We start from the raw sequence: 12,056 nt of genomic DNA, 5'->3' as shown, positions 1-12,056 counted from the left end.
ATGTTTCTGATTAGAAAGAGGAAAGCCGCCAACTGACCCAAATTCAGTACATAGCATGGCCTGATCATGGGGTTCCTGATGACTCCAGTGATTTCCTAGATTTTGTGTGTCTTGTGCGAAAGAAGCGGGCTGGCAGAGAAGAACCTGTTGTTGTTCATTGCAGGTATCCCTTTTTTTCCCCTCCAATTTTGCTAAATCACAAAACTGACCTTATTTGTTATCAAAGAGTATTTCTGTGCTTTGTTGTTCAAATAAACATTTAACTGTATCCACAGATTACAGGAGGACTCAACCTTTGAATTAAACAGTTCCTTTTTCTTAAAGTTGTAATCACTTTCAATAAGCAGAATTTCGGGTATCTACATCCATGAATCTAGGTGGGGATTGATTTGTTTAAGTTAAATTATTGTGCTAGTGGTTTATGTAATTCAAGGAGATGGTGAAAGATACCTATGAAGCTTGCTTAAGATGACTACTTTTTTATGACTTTGTCTATCAGAAATTGTATTTAATTGGTTTGGCTATCTTTTCTGCTTTGTGTTTGTCAGGGTAAATCTTCTGAGTTAGGGAAAACCGATCGGCACTGCTAGAATTCCAGTGTCTCAAAATGATATTTTTCTTCAATTTCATTATTGCTGTATTTTGGTTGATATGGTTCTGAACAAATAGTTTCATTAACACGGTACGAAGTGTGCAAGTCTACAGAGACACTGGAGTTTAGGAACAATTTCATTCCTCTCAGTGAGGTATAAACTTGGCTCCACTCTGATAATTTCAGTACCAACATTTAAAACAATTTCATGTCTCTCAGGAAACAAAGGAGAGAATACCACAGTTTGGCATAATTTACTTAATTGACCTAACTTGATGGCTCTTGGGAAATATAACTGAATTTCACTAGTAAGGTCAAGCTGAAGGAGCCCAGGGTTTTTTTCTTCCGCATGGTGTTTGCATTCTATTTTTACTAGCTTGTGCTGCTCAGTATAAGGGGACTAGACATTACAGCACCAAAATGGTCAAGTTTGGTTTTAGACCTGAGGCATCAGTTTTAGTATGGGGAATCCAAGTACCTAATAGAGAAGACTCCTCTATCATACAAGAGTAGTTTAAAATGGAGTGAAGAAAAAAAAAAAAAAAGATTGTAAAGCAACAAAAATCTGAAGAATAGGGAAGGTTTTTTTACGTTGAGATACTTTAAAACACTCGTTTTCAAGTTGTGTTCATCGCTATTGCTTCTCTGATTACATTGAGTTCTCGGTTCTACTAACAAGTTTTCTGACTGAACTGAGAGTGGTTAAACAATTTATAATCCATATAGCCTGAACACAGTGCTGATGAAAGGATGCTCTGGTGTAACAATCCTTATTCCCTGTACAAATTGGTGACTTCCTTCTAAATTAGTGGGGTGTTTTTTTTTTTTGAGATTTGCCATTGTAGAAGAGTACTGAGATGAGAAACTTTGGAAGTGAGTGAATCTTAACTGTAAGCATTATATTTTAAACAAAAATATGTTTCTATGGCACCTTTCTCAGTAGACTTTAAAGGGAAAAAAAGTGTAGCACAGAATGTACTTCAAGAAAGAAACGTTGTTCAAACTAAGGCTGAATGTACTCCGTTCTGTTTGGATCACTGATCATAAATAGATGCTTCAGGAAAATTAAGAACCTAACAAGGTTTTATGGTGCTTGTGCCATGTAACTTGCCCAGATTCCAGCACGTTTCAAGTTAAAGAAGTTACTGAACCTGTTACGTTTGTCTGCATAGCAGCTCCAGTGCCTTTCTTTTCCAAAGACATTTGTGTTCTTGTTTCTGAGCTCTTGAATTCCTGCATTCCTGTCCTTTGGCAAGTTCTGCAAAGTTGCATCTAAGCTTTTATTTTTGTTTTGTTTTTACTTTAACAAGGCTTCTAACAGTTTAGCTGAACAGTTTCTAATTCTTGTTCTGTAAGAGATGGTGGGCCACCCACCCTGTTCCTGCCATTCATGATTTTCTTGTCTTCTGTTAAATTTCAGTGTTCCACTCCATCAAGCATTGGTTTCTTTTCCTAAGCTGAAGAGTCTTAGCTTACCTGATATTTATCATATGGAAACTGTATCATACTTTCCATCCTTATTCTTGCCCTTATCTGGATCTTTTGACATTGCAAAATGAATTGTTAAAGATTCTTTGACAAATACCGTTCCTGCTTGCATTTCATGGTGTATTCTGCATACAAATTCTGTATGTGTAAATTCTAGAAGTGTAAAATGTTGTGGAGTAATTTTATATAACCAGTACATTTACATCTTGTCGTGAAATTTTCATGACATCACTGAAATATGCAGTAGCTTTGATGCCACCTTCTGGACAAAAACTTAAAGTAGTAGTTTGGCTGGATTTAATCTGAAATTATGCTTCAAAATTGGAACAATTAAGTTTCAAATACAATGTTTATATTAACTAATTAATTTAGAAGCAAACTTTCATTTACTGACAAATAATAATTGTATGACTTGAGATAATGGTGATGTCTGAAAAAACAGATTTGGTTTTATATTCAAGTATGCAGGAACATTAGGTTTCTATTTTAAAACTGCAAAACAATATTTTGAATGAATAAATAAATTTGTAGATTCTGTTAGTTAAAGGCTAGGTTAAGAACTGTTAATTCTCTGAAGAGGATTGACAGTTCTGCACTGCCTTTTGTTCTTTTCAGGCAGGATGGAAGCTTCCAGTGACACCCAGTCTGTCTAACCCCTGTTATTGTAAAGCTCAGTCATGAGAATCCTTGAGAAGGAAGGTCTTAAGTTCAGTGGGGTAGTTTATACAACAATTAGGAAAACGTGGCCTTTAAATGTGAACCGTCTTTCCAATAGTTTATTTTTTGTTGTTTTTACAGTGCTGGGATTGGACGGACAGGAGTTCTCATCACTATGGAGACAGCAATGTGTCTCATTGAGTGCAATCAGCCTGTTTATCCATTAGATATTGTAAGAACTATGAGAGATCAAAGGGCCATGATGATCCAAACACCTGTGAGTATCATACTTGTTTTTCTGTGTTGTAGAAGAATAATTTCATATTATTTAGTTGTATCATTAAACATATTTTAATATACTTGTTGTTTATCATTTCTCAAAGAAGGCGTCTTTACCCAGTGTAGCTGCAGCTGTGGCTTATCTGGAAATAAATTGCTCTAGTTATTGGAAAAGAGCAAGTCTTAAAATTTCTACAAAAACAACTTGGGAAAAAGCAGTGGCTTTTTCAGGGTTATCTGTCAGTTAATGTCAAAAAGGGCCAATTTTCAGTAGTTTTCAAATTGTTCCATAGAGAAAGCAGGAGCATAATTCTGAAAGTTAGAAGTGGAAATAATATAAAAGTCTAACGCAGAAAGACCTAAGACATGCAAGAAAAAACCTTCATTGGTGCAATTTGGTGATTTTATTACCCTAGTAATAATGAAAACAAAACTTCACACCATCCAGTAATGACTTGAGTAAGGGGGAAATAATAATAAAAAAAATTAATGAGTTTGTACATCTCTATAGCATACATAGAGAGGAAAAGACTTTTATTAGTAAAGGGGGGAGGTACAGGGTTCTAACTACAATTCCCCCCCTCCCTCCACCCCCGAAGGTGCTAAATATCTTTTTGTTTTGTTTTTCTACTCAAAAAAAAAGAGCATGTTCTATCTGCAGTGTGTTACACTACATCAGAATGGGGGGGGGGGGTATAATAAACAATATCTATCATAATTTCTCCTTTTGATGTCTCTTCCCGATTTTGTATATCCTGAAAGATTCACTTAATGTCCGCAAGATGGCCCCATGCATGAATCCCCTGTATGCTTACTATAGGAAGAGAATTTGGAAAGGCTCCTTTAGGGAGCACTGGAGGCAGAATGCATATGCTCCACAAATAAGTATGAATTCAAATATATTAATACATATGCAACAATAAAATATAGTAATTCTATTACTAAATCTGTTACTGTGCCCATTTAAGACTAGATGTCAACAATTACTTGTTGACCACTAGTTGTGGTGCTTTACAAAACAGTGATTTTTATTTTCTTTTATTTTTATCCTATTTGAATTTGGTTGCTGTTGTTTTTTTTAAACTATTATTTGTATTATTTATATGTTTAAAACAAGGTATCAGTGGCCTCTGCGTATGCTGGTGCTCAACTTGAATGTGTGTGGAGTTAGACATTACATAATATTAAGAAATTGGGTTTTGTTTTTTTCAACATGAAACACTTTTTTAATCAAATTCTGAGAGATGCCAGTAACATGGCAGAATTAATGTAAGTATGAAGAAATGCTTTAGTAGTTGATAGTGCTAGCTACAGATGCTGCTATGGCTTCTAAATGCTAAGTGCACGGAAAGGCTAGGTCAGTGAAACTTCAGTAATGAAATGAAGGGCAGAAAATTACTGAAGAAGTGGTGTTATAAGAACAGGACTGGTGTTGTGGGTGTGACTTCAGTTACATATTTCAAAGTGCTATTCATTTCACTCTTCTGTCGAGAAAGAAGTTTCTCAAGTTCTAATACACTGTCTCTATTGTTTTGTGTTTTCTAAACTAACTTTGAAGCACAGTTCTCAGACCATCAAGGAAATAAGGTTGGAAATACTAGAGGCCTTTCCTGCTTCCAAAGGACATGTCTCAAGTCTGTTTCTTTTCAATTAATTGAATCTGCTTTCCTTTTCAGAGTCAATACAGATTTGTATGTGAAGCTATTTTGAAGGTGTACGAAGAAGGATTTATTAAACCTTTACAAGCATCACCACATAAATAAAGAGCAAAAACCCTAGGATATCAATTGAGGAATCCTGTCCTCTATATAATGAACTGGCAGCATTCTTTGTGCCATAATACTGCTTGCAGGAAATGATAGTGAAGTACGGCAAAGAATTGACAAAGGACTTTGAAAACTTCAGCACTGTTGCACTTTATGTTGAAACAAAATCAGTCTCTGAAACTCTTCTAACCTTCATCTGTTTGAAGACTTTATTTTCGTGCTTTGCTCCGAACAAACCACAAACTGAAAGAACTAATTGTGTTCAGGGTAATCTACGATATTTCATTGTAGTGCCATATACTGCGCTTCTGGTTGAATTGCTACAAACAAGGCTTGGAATTATTTCACTTTGTTTTACACCCATGTCTCTTAAAAATGGAAAACAAATGAAAAAATACACTAAGCCATGGTCTTTCTCCAGTGCTAGGTTTATTTACTATGTACAGACTCTCACTGTTTTGTTTTTTTTTACAACATTAGCAATATTGCCGATACTAGATAGATACACACTGCCTACTGATGCAGCACACTGTCCTACACCCTAATTAGAGACCAGCTGGTTGTTAGAGGAAAGCTGGCATCTGTGTTAACCCAGCAGTAGCTGCATAATGCCCACTTACCAGCATCTTGTAAAAAAAAAAAAAAAAAAAAAAAAAAAAAAGGAAAAAAAAAAGAAAACAGAAAAAAAAACAATAATAATAAAAATTAAAAAAAAAAATAAACAGCATTTCTTTGACACAGCTTGTGTGTCATACACTGGTGTATTCTGATTCATGTGACTTAAGATTACGTGATGGGAACTAGTGCATGCATTGTCTTAACCCCTTAAGTGCCTTGAGACTTACAGCGTACATCCAGTGAAAGGCACTCATGATTCTGTGGGGGGTGGTCTTGTCCTGTCATATTTATCTTAATGGGTTCAGATTTTAAAAACAGCCCTTGGTGCTTGGAATATGTTACTGCAAGGGGTCATGGAAATACCGTTCCCTCTTTCCTTATACATGTACCTGTGTGCTACACTCAGTAGCAAAAGCACCTCTGCCAACTTAATGAATGAGCATCGTTTGCTGCTGTGTTGTAATTATGTGAAAAATCTGACACATTCCTTTCAACTAGTAACTTACTAGCAGCTTACTATGAAATGCTAGTAGGTCATTAGAAGCTGATACTTTGTTTTATCCTTTTATTGAGAATAGCTGTCTTGCTCAATTAGAACATAACTCTTTAATAGCACTGATAATTAAGTTGAACTTACGATCAGATGTGATTTAATTCCATTATCTGCTAACCAGTTATACTTTAAGTCCTCATAGTTGATTTCAAGCCATGTTCGTACAGGTCTGCCTTTTATTTTTCTAATTGTTTGGGGGGTGGGGGGTGAGGAAAGAGAACACTATAATGCTGTCCCAAAACTTTAATTCCATAATGACCCCAGTCGCCCTCTGTTACGCTTGTGCAAAGTTGTTCCAGTTGATATGGGTTGCTTCTTATTTAAGTAGGTAGAAGATTTGTAATGAATATCTGTCTGATACAGTATCTGAGCTCACTCTAAGGATATTAAAAATTGGGACATTTTATATATATATATGTTTTTCCAGTATAGGAGAAACCAAGTCAGAAGCAAGGTGTCCGTTGTAATATACTGTAAGAAAAAAAAAAAATAATCAGTCACTTCTTTGACTGCCCTGCAACAACATAACTTTGTGCCCTCTATTTAAAAAAAAAATAATAATTTATTGTATTGGTTTCCTGAAAATGTTTATCCAGTAAATTTTGTTATAAGCTATATAGAGCATAGAATTAAAATGGAAAGTTCTACACTAAATAAGTTTTTAACTATTGAAGAATTATATTATATAATATACCGTGTTCTATGGACATTGAAAGAGATCAGCTATGAAATATTAAGTGAAAAGGGATTCAGGCAAAGTGAAATCCTGGCTTACGACTTAGTAATAAACATGAACCACAATGCCAAATGGAAAATATAGTTTTAAATATTTTTAGAAAACAATATAATATTAGATGGCCTGTGGCCTTGTTACTTATATTTCTAGATTTGATGCCTAAATCAATATTATTCCTCAGTGAAAAATGAATCTTACAAGAATCTCTGGATCTGACAAATTGAAAAAGAGTGATAAAGTAGCTTTAATCTCAGTTTTATTTTAAGCCATTTGCAACAACAACAACAAAAGTCTTCTTTAGTAAAGTTTAAGCTTTAACTTGCATACAATGATATTAGCTGAGATGCCAGCTAGCTGGAAGGTTATTTTGAACTCAGCACTTAATGTCTACAAATTAAAATAATTCATTCATATACTGAAGTAAATTTCCTTCGTAGTCAAATTGTAAATGAAAATAGCATTTGCCCTTTTTTCTCTGAGGGGAACAAGAAATTAAGTTTATAGCAACATTGCATAGTGTTGAGATGTCACATATTTAAAATGTGAAGTTGCCAAAGCAGTTTGAGTTCAAAAGACCCATTTATACCACAATTGTGTGGGATATTTATTGGTCGTCTGTCATTATTGTTTTGATTACAAATACAGGCAAGTATAACAGGTCTCTTCAGAATCTTCCTCTGCATTGACTTAAGCTGATGGGTTGGTGTGCATTAACTGGTTGCACTGGGAAAGAAGTTGGAGCAAAGCAACTCTTCTTTGATAACTGCTCATCAGCTGATCAGGGGCGTTTGGGCTTCTGGAAAGCAGAGTGGTAACCAAAAACCTATTTGGAAAGAGAAGTTGCACTGAAGCCTTCCTGCACCATACATCATTCATTCAAATGTTTCTACTGGTTGTGGTATAAATGGCCTTTCAAATATTTTTATATGGCCAAAAAAAAAAAATCTAAACTGCTAAAGATTTTACTTTGGGTTATGAAGATCTGTATCATCCTTCAAACTTTTTAAAGAAGTTTTTGTATGTTTCATGCTGTACAAAACATGAATGTATCTTTCAGACAAATGACCTATACGTGATTGGTGTTATGACTGTTGGATTTTATGAATAATTATTTTCATACCATTTGATTAGGAAAAATGCTGGGTGGGTGGGAGAAAGAGTATGTTTGTAACACTTCCATGATACAAATCCAGTTTTAAAAAGAAATGAAGTTTTCATTGTAAATAAGAGCAATATTATGACAGTTTTCTGCCAATGTATAATGTCAAGGTTTTTGTTTTCCTTTTGGGTTTAAATTGAAAACGTCCACTACCATCTCGTTTAAAGTGGATTTGAAGGTTTTTTTTTTTTTTTTTTAGTATAAAAACATGGGGCTCTAGAGAAGGCTTTGTGTGGTTTTGGGGGCATTTTTTATTTTTGCTAAATATGAAATAAGATGCAGGTATCGTTTTATAAATCACCTGCAGATTGTCAGCCAATCCATTCTGAGAAGTACTGCATTAGGTGTAACAGACAACTGAGAGCTGCAGACTTAATTTGTCCTAAACTTAGAAGCATTTGGTATTTTAAATAATGTGCTTGTCTTAAGCAGTAACCCATTGCTTTTATGCATTTAATTTTTATATATTCTCTCCTAGTTATGAAAAAGAGCTTGATTGTATCAGACTACGTGTAATGCTAACTGAAGTTTATTTCTGCATTTTTTCTGTTCAATTTGGAAGCTTACAGATAAAACAACAGCGCTTCATCTAGTATAGCTGATTACACTCTGGCATACCATCTATGAGAGAGAAGGTGAGAAGGCAGTTGGGAGACTAAGGAACATGAGGTGTTTGATATGGAACCCGGCAACTTTCCATAGAGAGCTTCCCAAAAGCTTTGTGGTACCTGTGGAAGGGCCAGCGTGCAGCATTGCTGCTGCAGTTGCACTGCCCAGAGAGATGGGAAGAAGAGGAGGTCATGCATAGGGAGGCTGGAGCTCCAGGTGTGTTGTGGAGCTGAATTACGTGATATTTTTATGCTTGTGTAGGTGTGTGGGTGATTGATGGCTCAGGGAATTAGCATGAGCATGAAAAACTACAGATCCACCATCCGCAAATCTCCAAGCGAAACCAGGTTGTCCAATACACACGCTTAGTTGTGTAGTTGTGTAGTTGTGACTGTAGAGCCAATACTCAGGCAATCTGAAAGACCCTCAGCCCTGAGGGGAAAGGGAGGAATTGCAATATGGTCCATATTCAAATTCTGCATATTTGGATTAGCACAAAGTACTGGAATGGTGCCCTCTAATGTCACTTATGTAAGTCTTTTTATAGCACATATGTCCCCAGGTGGTTGGGAGTATTTTCTTAAATACCCATCTTTTGTCTTGAGACTGGAAAAACTCTTTTCCATTGCCACTTCTAGTGCTGGGATCAAATACAAAAATCTGGTAAATATTTATATAGTCATTGATTAAATGTGGATCTTGCATGAAATTGCGGAGATTGGTTAGTGGTGATTGGGAAGCTGTAACAGGGGGAAAAGGATTGATTTGATTTAATACAACCATTTTGTCCAATCTCATTTAACTCACAGCAGTTATAAGACAAAAAAAAATAGATTTTTTTTTTTTTTTTTTAGTTTAGCAATCTGCAAAGGAGGCTGGTTTGTCATCACTGGACTTTACCTCTGTCCTAGTTGCTAGCACAGTTGTGCATCTTCACAGTTCATTGGGCTTCTCCAGCTGCAAGTTTAACTAGTGCGCATGCTGCAAGCTCCAGCTGCTTACTTTGGCATGTTTTGCTCATTGAGAGCTCATTTGGCAAAACTTTGGGAGAAATTACTTTTTTAAAAAAATGGCATTTTTGGTAAAAAGTATGTAGTTTTTGGGTTGTTCTAGTATGCTGTAGGATGAACTTTGGTTTCGCAGACTGGCTGACAGTTTGCTGGTTGTGTTATTTCATATTTAGCAAGCTTACGTGTTTTAAAGGGTGATTTTTTACAAAGTGTTTTGATGTTTGAATGGTAGCACTTTATCTCATGCTTACTACTGACTGAACTATTGGACAAAATAAATTGGGTTTGGAGAGAGATGCTTAATGGGTTTCTGTACAGAGATGATTTGGATTACACCCTGGTACGAATGATTTCTGTTGTTCCAACCATTTCTGGTTTATTGCTCATGTATTTGAGGGACTTTCGTAAAACAGATATTAATAATATGTCACCTCAATTTTCCTGTCATAACAATATAGAGCTTGTATTTAAAAAAAAAAAAAAAAGCGAATGGAAACTACAGGGTACTCATAAATTTATCTCTGTGATCTCTCTCAGCTAGCTGCAGATTAGCTAAGTTTACTGTAAGTGGTTCTGCTAAGCATTATTTTTAACATTAGATCAATTACTTGGAAATCAGTATTTTTTTTTTTTTTTACTTAACTTATTTGAATTTTGATAACTAAAGATAATGCACAACAGAGCTTAAAGAAGTTGTCATGCTTTTACTCCTAGGCCAGGGGCCTAAGACATGAGTGAAAGGGGTAAACAGTTTACATTAAGCTGTTGTTTTCTTTAACTAGGATGTATCCACAAAGACTAGGCTATAAACTACCCAGTGCAATTATCTCAGTACATTGGGGCACCACAGTAACAACCCATAATAATATTACAGGAAAATTAAGGTAAGAAAACTAAGGTTTTTGTTTTACCCTATTTACTCAGATTTTATTCTATTTGGTTTGGTTCGTTTACCAGTGATCCCATTTTAACCAGTCAATTTGGCAGGGCTGTTTGTGTAAGGTTTGGGGTTTTATTTTCTGTAACAGGTGCTATACTATCTGTAAATACAAAGGGAAGAATATTATCTAGATCATTATTAACAATCAGGAGGTGGCAATATTTTTTGCTAGTTACTTCTGGTAATTAATTTGCATTTCCAGCTGTGGCTTTCAGTTGTCAAATTTCATCTCCATTTCGTACTGCTCAATGATTGACAAGTGTGAAGTAAATCATCTCAGAGTTGAATAGCTTTTGTTGTTTAGACTAACTCTTGTGTATCTTTATTAATGTTGGGAGGGTGGGAAGCTTCTTCCCATAAGCAGACTTTTGCCTATAAATTTGTTTAAAAGCACATGGCGGGGTGGGGGGACACTTTAAAACACAACATCTTGGCTTAAATCGCCAGGGTAGCTGATTGAAAACGATGGAAACTTGAAATTGGTCAACACTGGACAATGTGAAAATGAATTCAGCTTTTGTCACTGCAGCTACTGTATGCTTTAAAGGGCCTTATGTATTTGTCCTCATTTTGATAAAATGAAATTTCTTGCCATTAAAACGATACACTAACATTCTACCGAAAACCAGCAGTTCCCAGAATAAATATGCTAATTAACATTTAACAAGTCTTGTTTTAGTCTTAAGTAAAATTTCATTCTATTATGTGAAAAAATGCTGTTATGCATATTTTGTGGATATATTTAATTTCAGTTGACAAATAGTTGTCTAGGTACAGACTTGAAAATATATATATAGTTTACTTGTGGATCTTAATTGTTTAATTGCAAAATAAAGATGTGCTTTAGTAATTTAAAGTTTAATTATTTTTTTTCGATTTTCTTGCTGCTGTACACATGGTTTTACTCTGCTGCTTTTATACAGTTCTGATACCAGATAACGTTCATCTTATTTTATTTTTTTGTCATTGTATTCCATAAATGCAGTCTTGCTTTCCTTTAGAGAGGATTTGTATGTATGCACTGAGCACTAGTGGAGGATGTGAAATTAACAGAAGTGAAATTGCTTGATCATAGAAAATGCATGACAGTGTCAGTCCATGGTTTTTACCTGAAAATATATACTGTAATTTTTGCTGTAATGGAAGAGTAACTCTCGTCATCTTTTGCAGGGCCATGTATGTAACTTTTAAGGGAGGATTTCAGGCAGTGCTCAGTAGGGTTTAGAGCCTGGTGCCAAAAGTGGGGGCTAGCGGTGTGAACAAAAATGCCAGATGGAAGATTGTGATGAACATTTGCTGCCAAAAAAGTGCGGGAATGTTCAAAGCAGAAGTAGAAAAAGAAGATGAGAGGATTTAGGGGGCAAGGCAAACATCTCATGAGGGATGAGTTCAGGAGAAGAGAGACACCGCCCTGTCCTTCATTGGGGTGGGGTGGTCATCTTTCAGAGCGAGGACACCTATCTGACACCCTCCGTGCTAACCGCACGTTTTCCTCACTAATTAGACCAGGGTGAGGCAGGTTTCCTCAGGGAGCTCCCCCACACCCTTCCTTGTGGGCTGTGGGCACCGAGGCCTGGGGGCCGCCCCCGCCTCCCCTTCCCCCGGCCCCCTTTGGCCGCCCCCCGCCCGGCCCCACATGGGCCGCGCCG

The 12,056-nt window shown here is 36.0% G+C and overlaps 1 protein-coding gene across 3 annotated transcripts in view; it reads left to right on the top strand.

Moving 5' to 3' along the window:
• Positions 1-11,475, top strand: part of PTPN4 (protein tyrosine phosphatase non-receptor type 4) — a 112,952-nt gene extending 101,477 nt beyond the window's left edge. For 2 of the 3 annotated variants that reach the window (XM_082763458.1, XM_082763457.1), the window contains exons 26-28: positions 15-163; positions 2,879-3,014; positions 4,693-11,475. In XM_082763458.1, coding sequence (XP_082619584.1) covers positions 15-163; positions 2,879-3,014; positions 4,693-4,779 — 372 coding nt within the window. In that variant the 3' untranslated portion in view covers positions 4,780-11,475. The remainder of the gene's footprint in view (positions 1-14; positions 164-2,878; positions 3,015-4,692) is intronic. The other variant, XM_082763459.1, reaches the window with a different exon arrangement.
• Positions 11,476-12,056: the final 581 nt, after the last annotated feature.

This window comes from Aythya marila, assembly GCF_965140915.1.
Source record: "Aythya marila genome assembly, chromosome: 6".
In the NCBI taxonomy this organism is placed as follows: domain Eukaryota; kingdom Metazoa; phylum Chordata; class Aves; order Anseriformes; family Anatidae; genus Aythya; species Aythya marila.
This window is presented reverse-complemented; position numbering and strand designations above follow the sequence as displayed.